General features: G+C 53.0%; 1 protein-coding gene across 2 annotated transcripts in view; it reads right to left on the reverse strand.

The window, feature by feature from the left end:
• The window catches only part of RRP12 (ribosomal RNA processing 12 homolog), a 43,258-nt gene that overhangs the window by 11,620 nt on the left and 12,547 nt on the right, over nt 1-19,091 (reverse strand). For both annotated transcript variants that reach the window (XM_038009391.2, XM_073019224.1), the window contains exons 7-25: nt 18,843-18,981; nt 18,605-18,732; nt 15,958-16,056; nt 15,231-15,322; nt 12,288-12,399; nt 11,959-12,056; nt 11,050-11,164; nt 9,872-10,014; nt 9,539-9,660; nt 4,621-4,685; nt 4,366-4,528; nt 3,733-3,887; nt 3,417-3,484; nt 2,758-2,851; nt 1,596-1,754; nt 1,416-1,496; nt 1,155-1,260; nt 861-968; nt 99-256 (exon numbers count right to left, since the gene is read on the reverse strand). In XM_038009391.2, the coding sequence (XP_037865319.1) occupies nt 99-256; nt 861-968; nt 1,155-1,260; nt 1,416-1,496; nt 1,596-1,754; nt 2,758-2,851; nt 3,417-3,484; nt 3,733-3,887; nt 4,366-4,528; nt 4,621-4,685; nt 9,539-9,660; nt 9,872-10,014; nt 11,050-11,164; nt 11,959-12,056; nt 12,288-12,399; nt 15,231-15,322; nt 15,958-16,056; nt 18,605-18,732; nt 18,843-18,981 (2,205 nt within the window). The remainder of the gene's footprint in view (nt 1-98; nt 257-860; nt 969-1,154; nt 1,261-1,415; nt 1,497-1,595; nt 1,755-2,757; nt 2,852-3,416; nt 3,485-3,732; nt 3,888-4,365; nt 4,529-4,620; nt 4,686-9,538; nt 9,661-9,871; nt 10,015-11,049; nt 11,165-11,958; nt 12,057-12,287; nt 12,400-15,230; nt 15,323-15,957; nt 16,057-18,604; nt 18,733-18,842; nt 18,982-19,091) is intronic.

A 19,091-nucleotide genomic window follows, 5' to 3' on the forward strand; every position in this document is an offset into this window, starting at 1 on the left:
AAGAAAGTTTGAAACTTGCTGGCCTTGAGGCTTGCCGGGTCCATGCCAGCAGCTCAGAGGCCACCCTGCTACCTGCTAAGGGGAATGGGGACACTCACCACCAGCTGCACGTGCTTGGCCAGGTGTGCCATATCCATGACAGTCACCGCCACCTTGATGAAGCCCAGTGCGGACTTGACCACATCACGGGTGCGGGAGGCCAGAAGCAGGCACACGTTCTCCAGCAGCTGCTCCACTGTGCTGGTCCCCATCAGACCTATGGCAGGGAGGGGGGTCACTGTCTAAGACCTAGGACCCCACCCAGACCCAAACCCTCCCCATTGGAAAACAGCCACTCAAGTGTCAGTAGAAGCTGACATTGAGAGCCTTTCCATATGTCCAGGATGGTTCCAATCACGCTCCATGGAGTGGTCTTGGGTCCTTTTATCACCCTGAGGTGGGTGATATTTCTTGCTTCCAGTTTAGATATACTGAGTTTAGAGTTCCAGTTTAGGAAACTGAGGTACTATGAGGCTCATCAAGCTGTTCTAGGTCTCATGTGGTTGCCAAGAGGCAGGACTAGGACTGAAATTCAGGCATCGGCCCTAACCACCTCCTAACTACTCTGACAGTGGGATGCAGGGCCGCTGGACTGCACAGTCACACACGGGGACAGGCCTGAGGAAGGTGCCTTGGTGTAGCCGCAAGGGCGGGAGAAAGAGACTCGCAGGAAGGGAGACAGAGAGGCAAGCTGGGCTGGGTGCGGCTTTTCTTCCTTCCTCCAGGCACCTTTTCCCAGTTCCAGGAGCCACCTTATCCTGACCTTTCGGGCATCTTCCTACCCCGAGAGCTTCTCAGACCTTCTAGAAATAAGCATTTACCTTTAAACTCGAAAAGGAGGTGGGTCAGGGCCAGGATGCTGCAGCTGACCATGGTCACCGCGCCCACCAGGCCAGGGTAGATCAGGACGAGGTAGTGCTGCAGGGCCTCTGGGGACAGAGACCAATGTGGGTCAAGCAAGAAGGACCCATTAGGTAGGGGGACTGAGGGCCAGAGAGGAGCAGCCTGCCCAGGGCCAGGGCACAGAGCTCTCTCCACCTTTTTTGAGGGGTGCTTCCCCACACCCAGTCTATAAGCAGAGTGTCCACCCCCAGCCCGCATCACCCGGGCCTCACCTTCCTGGTTCGAGCCAAACCTTAGGAAAGCATGGCCCATCTCCACGAGCAGCGCGAAAGCATTCTTCCGTGCGCCCACCGACACCTCCTTGGTGCACAGAATCACCTGGCCAAGACAGCCCCATCAGCATCTGCTCCCTAAGCCATCCGGCCGGGCAGCGAATCGAGTCCCCCGACCCCCATCACTGCCCTCCCTGGATCCTGAGGCCCTTAAGAGCTACATTCCAGGGACCCCCCTCTAAAACACACCTGCACACTCACCTCTGGGACGAGGGCAGTGATGAACTCCTCGTGCTCAGCTGAGAGCTTCCTCACGATGTGTAGAAGGCACTTCAAACGGGGCTGTGGGCAGGGGGCTACCAGTCAGGACCCCTCAATGCTACCTCCACCCCACAAGCCTCAACAGTGGCTCCTTTCCTGGTGTTGCCCTAGAGCCCTCACCCTCTTGGCGGGCGAGGAGGTGCTCCGCAGCGAGTCCAGCAGCGTCTTCTTCAGGTCCTCCAGGTGGTTCTGCACGAAGAGGGCCCCGGGGCCCTGAGGACTGGCACACACCTCCTCTAGCACTCGATAGGCCTTCTTCTGCACCCCGTGGGCCTTACTCTGGCAGACAGGAACGGGTGAGGGAGGCCTGGGGCTCACCCCCGTCCAATGCCATCCATGGAACATCCCCCAGTACTAGAGGGATTCTGAGCAGAAGCGGGCCCTGCCCCGCGGGGGCTCATGTGGCCTGACAGAGGACCAGTGGAATGTGGACAGCAAGTGGTTAACTGCTGGGCAAGGCACAGGGGTTGGGGGTGTGTGCCGTGCGGCCCACCAATCCACTCCACTCGCCCAGCTCCAGACAGTACTCCCTCCAGCAGCCTGAGCTCATGGTGCCTGGCACGTGCCAAGGCCTGCACACCTGCTGCTCTTTCCAGCTGGAGCACTCCTCTCTCACCTTCCAAGACTGACAACTCCTTGCTTCTCCAAGCCAGCTCTCTGCTACACTCCCCCAACCCCCAACCCCGGACACCTTTCCTGAGGTGAGGTGACCTGGCCCTGGATTTCCATGTCCACCTGCAGTGCTGCCCCAGAGCACTTCTCACACTATTAGGTAACTGCTACTAAACTGTGGCAGTAGGGGCAGCTTTCAGGGGGTCAGTGGTGGGCTGAGATCTGCAGAGTTGCTGGCCACAGCAGAGGGCATTTCAAGCCTAGGACCTAAACCCTGCAAAGGCACAGACGGGGCCTGTTGTATCAGGGGGCCTTAAGGCAGCTGAAGGAGGCTGCAGCAGGGGTAGAGGAGAGTGGAATGGGTGGGATGAAGCTCAGGCCGGTCTGGGATGGGCCTGGGGAGTAAGCCAGGCAAAGAAGCATGGCCTTGGTTCTACAAGAGTCACTCAGCAGGCAAGGCCTAAGCACTGCTGTGCATTTCAGTCCCTTTGGGACCTACAAGACAGATGGGCTACACAGGACACAAAGGGAAGCCAGTGCAGGAGAAAGCAGACAGGGACCTGATCTTGGGAAGCAGCAACGGATAAAGACATGAAAACAGGCCCCACCTTCCCACAACCCACCTGCCCCCAAGCGTGGCTGTGTGGGGCTCCTGGCCACTGAGGCTCACCTCTAGGTAGGGCCGGATGGTGGAGTACAGCTTGCTGATGGCAGCTTCGTCAGCACACGGAGCCAAGGCCACGACCAGGTCCAGGACAGACAATCTGCTCAGGGCAGGAGACCAAGGAGAGGGGTGGGGAGCTGGAGAAGGGCGCAGACTACCAGTGTTCTTATGTCTACTGGGTACGGGGAGGTGGGAGAAGTCAGGGTGAGGACAAGGGGCTTGAAGGAGCTCATGAACAATAATAGCTAGCACCTAATTGAGCATTCATCACGTACCAGGCACTGTTCCTGGTGTTTTACACTTGCTAACTCCTTCAATCTTCATAGCAACCTTGTTGCAAGAACGATTATCATGCCCATTTTACAGATGAGGCCTTAGAGGCAGAATGGATAAGTAATTTGTCCAAGGTCACACAGCCCATAAGTGATGGAGCTGGGATCAGAATCTGGGCAATGTGTCTCCTGGGTCCTTGTTCCTCCCTAGCAGACTAAATAGTCTCTCCAGGAAGAAGGAACTAGTCAGCACAGCCTCTCAGCACAGCCTAGACAATTAATACCTCAAGACTTCCTTAAATAATGCAAGAGGGAACCCACCGTGTTCTGCCAGATGCACCCTCCAGCTCCCTGGGATGCTCCAGCTCAAGTGGGAGGCCCTGAGTGTGTTACCTGGTAAAGTCAGAGCTGGCAGGGTCGAGCACCTTCTCACTAGCTTTTTCCAGGAGACTGTTCACCAACTTGAGGCCCCGACGGAATGAGGAGGAGAGAGTCGTTGAGGAGGAGTGAAAAAAAGCAGCAATGGCAGCAGTCCCAGAGCGGCCTCCCCACCACCAGCAGCCCCCAGCCCTGCCCAAGCCACGACTGCTGGTATGTGCTCCAGAACGCAGAGACCCACATGAACCCTGGTGGGTAGGGTCTCTGCCTCTCTGACACTGCCCACCTGAGAGCTACCCTCCTCCCTCCTTCCCTCCCTCTCATGGCTCACCTGAGTGTCAGTGATGGTGAGGTAAGTTCTGATGGTTTCCAGCACAGCCCGGCGAGGGGCTGGAGTGTCCCCGGCTGCCACGGGCTGCCCATACAGGTTGAAGAGGATCGGCAGAAAGTTCTTGGCAAAACGACTCACTTCAACACGGTCGGCCTCTGGCAAAAGGACCAAAGTTTGCACTAAAGGCACAGGAGTTGACTGTGCCTCAGTGGCTGCTGGGGCTGTGGCCCAGAGGCCTTCTCTTAGGGGAGCTGGCAGGACTTGGAACCCGTAGGTTGGTGCTCTCTGTGGCAGGAGCTGAGCCAGGGCATGGAGAGCCTGCTGCCCCAGTGGCCCGTGGTCCTCAATGGCTCCAACCCCAGGGAGCCAGCAAAGTGGCAGCCACAGAGTAAAGCCTTCGACACTAACTGAACAAACCCGTAGCAGCTGTCAGCACACTGGAAGTAAAGGTAAGAGGGAAGGGTGGTTTCCAGCCTCCTACTATCCCCTGGGGTCTGCAGCAGAAGCAGCAAAGGATGAGCCCCAGAGGCAAGTCTCTGTGACTCTGCTTGGAAAGGAGCGTAGCAAGCCAGGGGATAGGGCCAGGGACCTGTGTCATCCTCCCCAGCCCCCACGCCCACAGCCCACACGTACCTGCCTGGCAGCCCTTGGTGATGAGGGTACGCAGGGCCTGGCACACGGTGACCCTCAGGTCTGGACGCTCGCTGATGGCCGTGCCCAGCGTCCGTGCCAGCCCTTTGAAGGAGGTGGCCACATCCGTGGGCCTCGTGCAGAATCCAGGCAGGAGTGTCCAGATCTGGAGAAGGAGGGGACAATAAAGGAAAGTGACATGCAGCAACCCGTGTCCCTGTGTGCTTCTCCCCACGCCCTCTCCTAGTTGACCCTTACCTGCCACTGGAGTGTGTCGTAGATCTTAGACTCCACTGTGCTGCCTGCCTGAGCCAGGTCCATGGCTGCAGTGTGACACAGGGACAGAGTATGAGCCCAGCACCCTCCTAGCCAATGGCCTTATTACCAAACCAAACCAGAAGCCTAATGATGAGGACAGGAATATGGGTGACTTCCCCCCATCCCCATAAATTAAATCATACCTGTTCATTCTAAAATACTAAAATGAACCTATAATAAACAGAAAGCAAACGTCTCTTCATACTCCCACTCCCCCAGAGATAGCCTCTGTTTCTTTTTTTTTTTGAGACAGAGTCTTGCTCTGTTGCCCAGGCTGGAGTGCAGTGGCGCGATTTCGGCTCACTGCAAGCTCCACCTCCCAGGTTCACACCATTTTCCTGCCTTAGCCTCCCGAGTAGCTGGGACTACAGGTGCCTGCCACCATGCCTGGCTAATTTTTTGTATTTTTAGTAGAGACGGGGTTTCACCATGTTACCCAGGATGGTCTTGATCTCCTGACTTTGTGATCCGCCCGCCTCAGCCTCCCAAAGTGCTGGGATTACAGGCGTGAGCCACTGTGCCCAGCTAGCCTCTGTTTCTTATAACTGTTTTATACTTCTTTAAACACATGCCCACTTTTTCTGTGTGTTTTTTTTGAGACAGGGTCTCACTTTGTGGCCTAGGCTAGAGTGCAGTGGTGCAATCTGGGCTCACTGCAGCCTTGACCTCCCAGGCTCACGTGACCCTCCTACCTCAGCCTCCCAAGTAGCAGGGACTACAGGCGTGCATGCCACCACACCCAGCTAACTTTTTGTAGACACAAGGTTTCACCACGTTGCCCAGACTGGTCTCGAATTCCTAAGTTCAAGCGATCCACGTGCCTCAGCCTCCCAAAGTGCTGGGATTACAGGTATATAACACTGTGCCCAGCCACATGCCCACTTTCAAAAACATAAACAGCCCGGCGCGGTGGCTCACGCCTGCAATCTCAGCACTTTGGGAGGCCGAGGTGGGCGGATCATGAGGTCAGGAGATCGAGACCATCCCGGCTAACACGGTGAAATCCCGTCTCTACTAAAAATACAAAAAATTAGCCAGGCGTGGTGGGGGGCGCCTGTAGTCCCAGCTACTCAGGAGGCTGAGGCAGGAGAATGGTGTGAACCCGGAAGGTAGAGCTTGCACCAAGGATGGAGTCTTGCTATGTTGCCCAGGCTGTTCTTAAATTCTTGGCCTCACACAATCCTTCTGCCTCAGCCTCTCAGAGTGTTGGGATCACAGGCGTAAGCCACTGCCACAGCCTGCCGAGTAGCTGGGATTACAGGCGCGTGCCACCATGCCCAGCTAATTTTTGTATTTTTAGTAGAGACGGGATTTCACCGTGTTAGCCAGGATGGTCTCGAACTCCTGACCTCATGATCTGCCCATTTCAGGGGTTTCTCCATGTTGTTTAGGCTGGTCTCGAACTCCTGACCTCACGATCCGCCCACTTCAGCCTCCCAAAGTGCTGGGATTACAGGCATGAGCCACTGTGCCCGGCCTTACTTTCTTCTCTAAGCACTTCCTGTATATTCTCACAAGATCATGTGTGAAACCAGGAAACCATGCCCTAGAGCAGGGTTTCTCAATCTTGACAATGTGGAAATTTTAGGCCTGGTACTTTTTGTTGTGTGAGGCCGTCCTGTGCATTGCAGGGTGCTTAGCAGCATCCTGACCTCTATCCACTAGATGCCAGAGCACCCTTCCCCCAACGGTAACAACCAAAAATGTCTCCAGGCATTGCCAAATGTCCTACAGGCAGCAAAATCACCCTCCTTGTTGAGAACCACTGCCCTAGACCAGGAGTCAGCCAATTTTTTGTGCAAAAGGGCCAGTACTTTAAGCTTGGCAGGCCATATGATTCATATTTTTCTTTTTTTGTTTTTTGAGACAGACTGTCACTCAGTTGCCCAGGCTGGAGTGCAGTGGCGCGATCTCAGCTCACTGCAACCTCCGCCCCGCTCGGGTTCAAGTGATTCTCCTGCCTCAGCCTCCCGAGTAGCTGGGATTATAGGCACCCACCACCATGCCTGGCTAATTTTTGTATTTTTAGTAGAGATAGGGTTTCACCATGTTGGCCAGGCTGATCTCAAGCTCCTGACTTCAGGTGCTCTACTCGCCTCAGCCTCCTCAAGTGCTAGGATTACAGGTGTGAGCCACTGTGGCCAGCCCACAATACATATGATTTCTATCACAATAACTCTGTCATTAAAAAGTAGTGTGACAGGCTGGGCATGGTGGTTCACACCTGTACTCCCAGCACTTTGGGAGGCCGAGGCAGGCAGATCATCTGAGGTCAGGAGTTTGAGACCAGCCTGGCCAACATGGTGAAACTCCATCTGTACTAAAAACACAAAAAATTTTTAAGAAGTGAGCTGGGTGTGGTGGCATGTGCCGGTAGTCCTAGCTACTTGGGAGGCTGAGGCAGGAGAATCACTTGAATCCGGGAGGCGGAAGTTGCAGTGAGCTTAGATCACGCCACTGCACTCCAGCCTGGGTGACAGAGCAAGAATAAATGTGGCTGTGTTCCAATAAAATTTTATTTACAGGCTGGGCACAGTGGCTCATGCCTGTAATCCCAACACTTTGGGAGGCCAAGGCAGGTGGACCGCCTGAGGTCAGGCGTTTGAGATCAGCCTGGCCAACATGGTGAAACCCCGTCTCTGCTAAAAATACAAAATTAGCTGGGCGTGGTGGCAGATGCCTGTAATCCCAGCTCCTCGGGAGGCTGAGGCAGGAGAATCTCCTGAACCCAGGAGGCGGAGATTGCAGTGAGCTGAGATCGCGCCATTGCACTCCAGCCTGGGTGAAAAGAGCGAGAGTTCGTCTCAAAAAAAACAACAAAAAAAAGAAAATGTATTTACAAAAACAGACAGTGGATGAAATAGTTTAGCAATGCTGCCCTAGATCCTCAAAATCCAATGAAAACGAAAATCTCCTGAAGCCATCACTAGGTCGAGCAATGTAACCAGATGCTCTGCCTATCCTCATGTACGCCTGAGTCTGCCTAACACAGGTCAGGAGTAAACTGGAGGATAAATGGAGACCATGATCACGAAGGATAAGAAACTATGTCTGAAAGGAGAGGGGCAGGGGACTGGGGATGTGCAGCCTGAAGAAAGAACACCTCTGGGGTAATCATCATTTTCAAATACACATACATATATCACCTACAGTCACGCATCGCTTGACAGGGTGCGTTCTGACAAATGTGTTGGTAGGTGATTTTACTGTGTTAATAGCATAGAGTGTATTTACACAAACCCAGATGGCACAGCCCCTACACACCTGGGCTATGTGGTGTCATCTATTGCTCCTAGGCTAAAACCTGGACAGCATGTTGCTGTACTGAGTGCTGCAGGCAACTGTAATACAATGCTAAGTATGTGTATATCTAAACACAGGTAAATACTGAAAAAGTACAGTAAAACACGGTATTATCATCTTATGAGACCACCATCATTGAAACGTCATGTGGTGTGTGACTGTGTATGTGTACGTACATATATACTCATATATATAAATACACCTGGCTAGGCGCGGTGGCTCACATCTGTAATCCCAGCACTTCGGGAGGCTGGGGCGGGCAGATCACCTGAGGTCAGGAGTTTGAGACCAGCCTGGCTGCCATGGCAAAACCCTGTCACTACTAAAAATACAAAAATTAGCCAGGTGCGGCGGTGGGTGCCCATAGTCCCAGCTACTCGAGAGGCTGAGGCAGGAGAATCACTTGAATCGGGAAGGTGGAGGTTGCAGTGAGCCGAGATTGCACCACTGCACTCCAGCCTGGGAGACAGAGTGAGACTCCATCTCAAAAAAATAAATAGGCCAGGTGTGGTGGCTCACGCCTGTAATCCCAGCACTTTGGGAGGCTGAGGTGGCCAGATCACGAGGTCAGGAGATCCAGACCATCCTGGCTAACAGGGTGAAATCCAGTCTCTACTAAAAATACAAAAAAGCCGGGCGTCGTGGCGGGCGCCTGTAGTCCCAGCTACTTGGGAGGCTGAGGCAGGAGAATGGCATGAACCTGGAAGGCGGAGCTTGCAGTGAGCCAAGATCACGCCACTGCACTCCAGCCTGGGCGACACAGCGAGACTCCGTCTCAAAAAATAAAAAAAGTAAAAAATAAATAAATAAATAAAAATAATAATAAAAATATATACCTACAGGCTGGGCATGGTGGCTCACGCCTGTAACCCCAGGACTTTGGGAGGCCGAGGCAGGTGGATTACCTGAGGTCAGGCGTTCAAAACCAGCCTGGCCAATATGGTGAAACCCCATTTCTACTAAAAATACAAAAAAGTAGCCGGGTGTGGTGGTAGGCACCTGTAATCCCAGCTACTCGAGAGGCTGAGGCAGGAGAATCGCTTGAACCTGGGAGGCAGAGGTTGCAATGAGCTGAGATCAGCCACTGCACTCCAGCCTGGGCAACAAGAGCAAAACTCCGTCTCAAAAAAAATAGTAATAAAGCAAACAAATAAATAAACAAATACACCTAGAAGTATATAAAAATATATATACATATAAACAAACATATCACAAACTTTTACAAAATCGATCTCAAGGGCTTGCGTGAGGAAGAAGGGGCACAGCTATTCTCTGTGATCCAAAGAGGAAGAACAAGGCCCAGTTGGGGCAGCTCCATGTGGAGGCAGCTCCTGTCTCACAGGGCAAGCTCTGCCACAGGGCGGGCTACCTGGCCACGCCTCGGAGCAGCAGGGAGGGAGACAGGCACTCGAGCACTGGCTGGCCACCTGCTCGGCTGAGGGATGTTGCCAAATGTCTTGAAGGCAGGGTGTGTGGGACTCAGCACCCTTCCCAACCCCTTCTGTGAAGCCTTCAGGACTGTGGGGAGCCTCAGGTCACACACAGGCACTTCTACCTTTGCTCTTCAGGGTGTTAGCCAAGGGCAAGAAGTAGGTGGTGAAGAAACCAAGTCGCGTTTCCTGAACGTGGTCTCGGATGACAGGCAGCAGCCAGCTCCGTGGGAAATCCAGAGTCTCCCTGGGAGGAGAATGGGAAGAACCCAGTGAGGATGAGGGGACAGCCCTGAGGGCAGTGCATAGCATACTGAGCCCAGGACAGAGCGAGAAATCTTCTGGCCCCTCCTGCCGAGCCCTGCACTGACAGAGTTTAGCCCACAGCAGCAGACATCCTTTCCAGGGGAGAGAACAAGTCTGGGGCTTGTCAGGAAGCCAGCCAGGGCCACACTTACTCAGAGCCATCAATTTCCAAAGGCACAGCCTGCAGCACCACCTCAGGTCCCATACTGGTCACCGCAGCCCCCACTGCCTGGTCGAGAGCCGCCGTGTGGGGGAAATGAGGGGAGAGGCGCAGGTCACACAGGGACTGGAGGCACTGGAGCAGAGATGAGTGACCACACATCAAGACATGCTCAAAAGCTGGGACCCATGACAAGACCCCGCCGAAGGATGAGGCCGGAATTCTGGGCCTGGGTTCAACGCTACACCAGAGGGTACAGACTGAGAACCCAATTAACCACTGGTGACTGTAAAATCCCAGGGCCTAGGATTTTACAAAATTCTGTTACATTTAACGACATATAAAAATTCAGAAATTTCAACACAAATGTAGATTTCCAATTTATCTTCGAAAATGGGACAAATTTATCGTGTCTGCATGCAACAATTAGCAAATCAGCAGGCGCTGAGGAGACAAAGCTGCACCCTTGGGTTCACCCGGGCCACAGCCCTCCCCCAGTCACACTTTCATGGCCCTGCCTGGCCTCTTGTATAAAGCCAAACTGGCTAACCTAATCTATGAGGGCTCCAGCCAGGCCTCTTGAGGGAGACCCTGTCCTCCCACCAGGGCTCCTTTTCTCCAGCATAGGAGGGAGTCAGCGAGGAAGGCCCCACAAGGCCAAGAGCTGCTGCCTCTGCGGATGCGGGACCAGTCTGGGGGCTTCCTCAGGACCCTACTCTCTCCTGGACTAGGGTCTGCTCAGGATCCCTGAGTGATCCCTGATCCTTAAATGGTTAACCCTGGACTAGAGGAACCTTCCTGGAACCTAGGGCTGTTGAGAACATCAACACTATACTCACTGGTTATAGGAAACTTAGATAACTGAAATGTAAAAGATAAGGGCTGGGGGTAAGGGAAAGCAAATAGATTCCCTAAGCTTCAAAACCAGCAACTCCAGCAAAGACTAGTGAGCAGGTGGGGGGACTCCCACTCTTTTTCCTGCCCCCCCCCCCCCCCGCCTTATTGGCCCAGTCACCTTCCAGGGGATACTGCATGGGGCACCTGCTATGGCCCTGTCAGGGCAGGGTGGGGAGCAGAGTGCAGAGATAACAGACACACATGCCCTCCAGGAGCCCACAGTCCAAGGGCCAGCACCACCTCCTGCCCTGGCCCCAGTCGCTCCCTACTCACCTTCCTCATCACAGGGTGGGCCTGTCTCCCACACACCTCGAAGAAGACACACAGCAGCTGCAACACGGAGCTCCAGGCCGCATGGAATTTGTATGTCAGGCCCTCCTCCACTGCCCTGCCAAGGGGGCGGCACAGTCAGGGCCACGGTCACACGCCACCCTGTGCCCCTGACCAGAGAAAGTCAATGACCAGCACCCCGAGCTACAGATGCTAGCTGGCCAGCAAGAATGGGGCCCCAGGCCGGGCGCGGTGGCTCAAGCCTGTAATCCCAGCACTTTGGGAGGCCGAGACGGGCGGATCACGAGGTCAGGAGATCGAGACCATCCTGGCTAACACGGTGAAACCCCGTCTCTACTAAAAAATACAAAAAAAAAAACTAGCCGGGCGTGGTGGCGGCGCCTGTAGTCCCAGCTACTCGGGAGGCTGAGGCAGGAGAATGGCGTAAACCCGGGAGGCGGAGCTTGCAGTGAGCTGAGATCCGGCCACTGCACTCCACCCTGGGCGACAGAGCCAGACTCCGTCTCAAAAAAAAAAAGAAAAAAAAAGAATGGGGCCCCAGGACAGACAACAGAAGAGAACTAACATTTGTGACATGCCCACACTCCGTATGTGAAGAGTTTAATTTAGATAATGCTAGTGCTTACAGAAAAATCGATGAGGTGGTTATCTGACCCAACTTCAGATGGGGAAACCACTAGGAAACTAAGAGGTGAGGTGTGGTTAAAACATGGCAGGCGCTCAAGTCCACAGTAGCTGCTCTGACAGATGTTCAGTAAGCAGCCTACCATCCCGTAAAGCACTGCCACTGCAAGCCTGGCCCACAGCAGGTGGACAGTGGAGCATTCACATTATACAGAACTTTCCTCAAGGTACCACCATCCCTTCCTAATGCGGACCCCATATCCTCACCTGAACATCTTGGCAACAGACTGGGCAGGGCCCGAGGCTGAGGAGGTCACAGAGCCAATATCAGCCATGTGGGGAGCCACGCATTCCTTCAGGATCTCCTGCAAAGAGAGGCCACAGGCTTTCTGGGCCCAAGGTAGCCCCCCAGGACCACTCTCCCCTCACAGGCGATAGCTTCCTGGGAGTCTAAGAAAGCTTCGAAGAAACCTATCTCCCATTTTGAGAGCGGCCTCTCTGGGCCTGAGCTGGTAGCCTGGGGCCAGTGCTGGGAAAGACAGGGCAGCCCGCAGAAGCCCCTGTGTTCTCTGCTTCCTCAGCTAAAGTTGCAGTACCTTGAGGCTCTGCGTGGCAGCAGTCACCACTTGCGAGTGTGGGGAAAGGAGGCAGGTCACCGTGGTTCCAAAAAAGCGAGGGAGGTGGCCTAGCCCCAGGTCCCACTGCAACCTGTCAAAACAAAAGGTTTCTGTGGGGCCTGGCCCTGAGCCCTGGGGACTTGGGCAACCAGGGCTCAGGGCTGAGATGGCCCAGGTCTGAAAACAATCACAAACCCACTGATCTGCAGGGCTCCACAGGGCCCTTCGGGTGGGTGGTTTTTAAAAAGGCACTATCATTCAAGTAATAACTACATGTGGTAAAAAATTCAAACAGGTCTTCAAGGTGTAAAACGAAGGGCATGCCTTCCCCAGTTCACCCTTCTGGCCTGACCTTTATATGCATTTCCCAGGGGAAAATCAAGGTTAAGTTTCTTAAATACCCTTCCAGAAGTTCTAAAATGCACAAACATAAAAATAGTAACTTCTGTTAACTTTTTTTTTTTTTTGCAGTGGTGCAATCATAGCTTACAGAGTCTCAAACTCCTGGGCTCAAGTGATCCTCCCACCTCAGCCTCCTGAGTAGCTGGGGCTATAGGCACAAGCCACCATGCTCAGCTAATCTTTTTATTTTTTGTAGAGACAAGATCTCACTGTGTTTCCCTGGTTAGTCTCCACCTCCTGGCCTCAAGTGATCCTCCTGCCTTGGCCTCCCAAAGCCCTGTGATTCAGGTGTGAGCCACAGCACCTGGCCTGGTAGCATTTATATAACTCTTTATCATATACCAACCACTGATATAACATACATTCATTTAAACCTTGTAACAACCAATGAGATAAATCCTATTATTTTTCCATTTTATAGATGAGGAAAGACACAGAGAAGTCAAATAACTTGCCCAAGGCCACCCAGCTTGGCAATGGGGTCAGGATTCACATCCTTAGCAATGTGGTTCCAGAGTATACATAGAGAAACAATCACACCATACCTGCTATTCTATGTCTGGGCTTTTTCCCAGTATATCTTGGAGTTCTTTCCACGTAAGTGCACATACAACCACCTCAATTTTTTTTTTTTGAGATAGGGTCTCACCTTGTCACCCAGGCTGGAGCGCAGTGGTGCGATCTCAGCTCACTGCAACCTTCACCTCACAGGTTCAGGTGATTCTCGTGCCTCAGCCTCCCAAGTAGCTGGGATTACAGGTGTGCACCACCACACTCAGATAATTTTTGTATTTTTAGTAAAGATGGAGTTTTGCCATTTTGGCCAGGCTAGTCTCAAACTCCTGGCCTCAAGTGATCTGCCCACCTTGGTCTCCTAAAGTGCTGGGATTATAAGTGTAAGCCACTGTGCCAAGCCCACTTTGATTGTTTCTAATGGCTGCACAGTACTTCATTGTTTATATTTCACCCCTCCGTGGGACATTTAGCTTGCTTCCAGTTTTTATGTGTTACCTAGAGTGCGATGATAAGCATCCTAGGGGCCTGACTGTGGGTGTGCTCCTGCAGGATGAAATCTGAGAAGTGGTGAATGGAGTGATTTTGCCATTTTTGGACACCTCCCAGTAAAGGCAGTTTGGTGCAGGAAAAAGAACGTGGGCTGGGCAGACCTGGGCCAGGCAGACCAGAGACCTGACCTTACTCATCAGGGGCTGTGTGACTAGCTCACTCACAGAGCCTCGGTTTCTGGCTTATAAATTGGGGCTAAACGCTTCCTCATGGGGTTGCCTTGATTAGTGAAAGGAAACACAGATGAAGAGTGTGTGGCACACGCCTGGGTGAGAGCAGGCCGCCTGGGTGAGAGCAGGCTGCAGGAACCCTTCAGCTGCGGAGAAGACAGGTCCAGCAAAACAGAGCCACGAGGCCTAAGAGACCCCTGCCTCCCTCCATGCAGGTCACCAACTGGTTACTGTATACTCAATTTCTTCTCAGCCTTATTCCAGAAAAGTGGAGTTACTATTAAGTGGCCAAGCCCGAACCTGAAAGTATGCAGACACAAAGCAGAAAGTCGGTTCACGGAACTACGGAACCTAGAGAAGGGAGCCACCAGTCCAGGCGAGAGTGGAGTGGAGCGACAGAAAGGATATGCAATGGCCAGGAAACCAAATGCACAGGAAGACACAGCCAGGGAGCAGCAAGAGGCAGGGTGAAACTCAGGCCTCAACCTGGGACGCAGGGCTCGCAGCCCACCTTGCTGCTCCTCATGGCTGGCTGGCAGGCAAACGCTGTGGCAGGAATCAGACCCTGTTAGAACGAGCTGCACTGTCCTACCCCGTGCCTCACAAAAACAAGAGCTGCTCTGTAGCTCATTTGACACGGAGATGCTGTCAGGCCCTGAGAGGCTGAACAGTGTATCCAGCCTCTGGACGGAGGCCCTGAGCACCCCCAACCTCAAGAGCCAGGATGGAGGCCCTGAGCACCCCGAACCTCGGTAGCCAGGACAGAGGCCCTGAGAACTCCACAACCTCTGCAGCCTGGACAGAGGCCCTGAGCACCCCGAACCTCGGCAGCCAGGACAGAGGCCCTGAGAACTCCGCAACCTCGGCAGCCTGGACAGACGCCTGAAGGACTCCCCCAACTTTGGCAGCCAGGATAGAGGCCCTGAGGACCCCCCACTTTGGCAGCCTGGATAGAGGCCCTAAGGAACCCCTCACCTCAGCAGCCAGGATGGAGACCCCGAGGACCCTCCACCTCAGCACCAGGACGGAGATCCTGAGGACCCCGAACCTCAGCACCAGGACGGAGACCCTGAGGACCCCGCAACCTCAGCAGCCAGGACGGAGGCCCTATGGACCCTTCCCAACCTTGGCAGCCAGGACGAAGGCCCTGAGGATCCCCGACCTCAGCAGCCTGGACACAGGCCCTGAGGATCCCCCCAACTTTGGCAGCCAGGACGAAGGCCCTGAGGAGCCCCCACCTCGGCAGCCTGGACAGAGGCCCAGAGCACCCCTCCTTCATCCGTACCTCACCAGGTTGATGTGGGCTTTCTCCATGACCTTAAGCCAGGCTAGCAGGGGCTGTAAATCACTCTCACTGGGAACATAGTCGTACAGGGCCTAAAGGTGGGAATAAGCAGGTGACTGAGCATGTGGGGTCTGCAACAGCCCAATGATGATGACCCCTTCCCATCCTGGCACCGGCAATGTCCTGGGGACAGTGCTTGTGACCCTGGCACTCACAGCCCCCTTGGCTTTCCCAGATCCTGCCTCTCCCTTCTCCACGAAGCCCTCCCGGCTCTGATTCTTTGGGAGAACAGCCTCTAGGAGCAGCGGAATATCATGGGTCACACACCCCTTTGTGCGTCTGACAAAAGCCAGAGGCCTTCTTTGGGGGAAAAAAGCCGTACATTTTGCTAACAATTTGGGGGATCTGTTCCCCCCCCCAAATCCATCCACAGACCTCTAAGGTCGAAAGCCCTGCTCAAGGTATCTGTGACCACCACGAGATCATGCCAAAACAGTTCATTAAAGTTAACTAGGTCAAGGGTCAAGGTCCCAGCTCCTGGGGACACTGATGTGAATTTGATGGCTGGACTCCAATCCTCCTTCCCCTTCTGCTGGCCTCTTCCACTGGGACAACCCAGCCCAGCCAACCTCACTCTGTAGACAAGGCACAGGGCCAGTGTCCCCAGCACAGCCTCCCAAGGGACCCCCACTCCACAATGCCCCCATACCCCACCAACAGGCCTCACCGTGATGATCTGGGCGTTGAGCTCTGCCGACAGGGTGCTCAGGCCAGGCCTGGCGTGGAAGAGGCTGTGAAAGGCCTGCATGGCACAAGCTGTCACCAGCTGGAGGGGGACACACAGGCTTAGAAAGGAACTACAAAGCCCATGGCTGGCCCTGGACCCCTCAACATTCCACTCCACTCTGTGTGCTAGGGAGTTGAGGGCCCCCTGAACCTCACACATACCCTGAGGACTGCCACCTTAGTAAGACATGGAAGCCCCTGAAAAAGCTTTAAATGACTTAAAAAGACAGAAACATTAACAAAATGGTTTTAACATAATAGCCAAAAAAAGCAGGCTATAAACGGTCTGCATGCTATAATTACAGCTGTATTTTTTTTTTTTTTTTTGAGACAGAATCTTGCTCTGTTGCCGGATACAGGGATGAGACCAATACAGATGCATGCCACTGTGCCTGGCCAATTTTTAAATTTTTATAAAAACAGAGTCTTGTCTTACTATGTTGCCCAAGCTGGTCTCAAATTGCTTGCCTCCCGCCTCGGCCTCCCAAGTGCTAAGGTTACAGGTGTGAGCCACCGCTCCTGGCCTTTACATGTTTTTTTTTTTTTTTTTTTTTTGAGACAGAGTCTCGCTCAGTCGCCCAGGCTGGAGTGCAGTGGCACGATCTCGGCTCACTGCAAGCTCCGCCTCCCGGGTTTGCGCCATTCTCCTGCCTCAGCCTCCCGAGTAGCTGGGACTACAGGCGCCCGCCACCTCACCCGGCTATTTTTTTGTATTTTTTTAGTAGAGACGGGGTTTCACTGTGTTAGCCAGGATGGTCTCGATCTCCTGACCTTGTGATCCGCCCGTCTCGGCCTCCCAAAGTGCTGGGATTACAGGCTTGAGCCACCGCGCCCGGCCCTTTACATGTTTTATCATGTATATCTGTATATCCAAAGAGAAAATGTCTGAAAGGATAACCAGAAAGTTATTCGCATTGTCTACCTTAGGAAACAGAATCTGGAAGGAAGGAGATTTTTACTTTATACACTTCTGACTTCTTTTTTCCTTTTAAACAATGATCATATTATTTATATTTTCAATTTTAAAAATATGTATGTAAATAAACACTACAAAAGAATACACAAGGCTGAGCGCGGAGGCTCATGCCTGTAATCCCAGCACTTTGGGAGGCCGAGGTGGGCGGATTACGAAGTCAGGAGATTGAGACCATCCTGGCTAACATGGTGAAACCCCGTCTGTACTAAAAATACAAAACAGCAGCCGGGTGTGGTGGCGGGCGCCTGTAGTCCCAGCTACTCAGGAGGCTGAAGCAGGAGAATGGCGTGAACCCGGGAGGCAGAGTTTGCAGTGAGCCAAAAGCATGCCACTGCACTCCAGCCTGGGCGACAGAACGAGACTCTGTCTCAAAAAAAAAAAAAAAAGAGAATACACAGTGAGTTGGTGGGGGTATCTGTTGGGGGGGATTGGTTCCAGGACTCCCCATGGACATAAAAATCTACCAATGCTCAAGTCTCTATTTTAAATGGTGTAATATTTGCATACAACCTAAGTGCATCCTCCCATATACTTTAAATCACCTGGATTACTTATGATACGTAGTACAACATAAATGCTATGTAAATAGTTGCTACACTCTGTTGTCTAGGGAATAATGACACGGAAAAAACACTGTACATATTTGGTACAGAAGCAAGTAACCATTTTCTTTTTCCTTAATATTTTCTTTTCTTTTTCTTTCTTCCTTTTTTTCCTTTTTCTTTTCTTTTCTTTTTTTTTTTTTGACACAGCATTCTTGCTCTGTTGCCCAAGCTGGAGTGCAGTGGCATTACCACGGCTCACTGGGTTCACTGCAGCCTTGACCTCCTGGGCTCAAGCAATCCTCCCACTTCCACCTCCCAAGCAGCTGGGACTATAGGCATGTGCCGCCATGCCCAGTTTCCAAATATGTTCAATCCAAGGTTGGTTGAATTTATGGCTTTGGGACCCACACATACAAAGGGCTGACTGTATAAAGATTTACAGAATTGTGCTAGAAATGGTAGAAATACAGGAAATCATTTTTCATGTGTCTTTAAAGCTGCTAAAAAAATTGGGTGGCTCACATCCGTAATCCCAGCACTTTGGGAGGCTGAGACAGGCGGATCACCTGAGATCGGGAGTTCAAGACCAGCCTGACCAACATGGAGAAACCCCATCTCTACTAAAAATACAACAAATTAGCCAGGCATGGTGGTACATGCCTGTAATCCCAGCCACTCGGGAGGCTGAGGCAGAAGAATTGCTTGAACCCAGGAACCAGAGGTTGCAGTGAGCCAAGATTACGCCATCGCACTCCAGCCTGGGCAACGAGAGCGAAAATCCATCTCAAAAAAAAAAAAAAAATTTGGTATAGGGTACATAGAGCTGGGGGCAGCCCACTACAGATCCACCCTGACTCTGACCTGATCTCTGAGGTCAGCTTCCATCTGGAAGGGGACTCTGATATGGCCTGGCCTAGCCAAACACCACAGATTGATGTAGTACCGTTGGTTTTGGCCTAAGAACACAGTCAGGGAGACCCCAGGCCCTGCATTTTGACTGACCAGCGAGTTCCTCAAATGCCACCACTGCAGACCCCCCTTCCTCTAGCTCTTGGGCCTGAGCTCACCACATGGCTCAAGGTCATGACCCTGAGGAGAGTCTCACTGCAGCTCTTCACCAGGCCTTCTGGGAAGCAGGGCAGCAGGTCCTTCAGCAGCGTCAGCATGTGCAGTGTGGTGGTGGCCTCCTTGGAGCCTGATAGACAGAAGGGGAATTGAGACATCAGCCCCCGCCCCGCAGCAGGCCCTGTCCTGCTCTGCCAGCCACTGCCTCCCATCCACCTGCCCTCTGTTTGGCTTCCCCACCTCCAGACTTCTCAATCTCCTGGATGCAGAACTTGGCAGTGGAAACGGCAGCAGGATGATGGGCAGGGGCCTTTTCGCCAAACATGAATTCACTGCCCTTAAGGACTGAGCATACTCCATGCTGGGCAGCCTTCCGGATCTGAGGGGCAAGGAGAGCAGGGGACAAGGCCAAATCAGCATTCCACCAGCATCATGGGTGTCTGGCACAAGCACCAACCAATTAGCTTTGGCTGAACATATAGATCTAAT

This window comes from Chlorocebus sabaeus, chromosome 9 (genome assembly GCF_047675955.1).
Source record: "Chlorocebus sabaeus isolate Y175 chromosome 9, mChlSab1.0.hap1, whole genome shotgun sequence".
Lineage (NCBI taxonomy): Eukaryota > Metazoa > Chordata > Mammalia > Primates > Cercopithecidae > Chlorocebus > Chlorocebus sabaeus.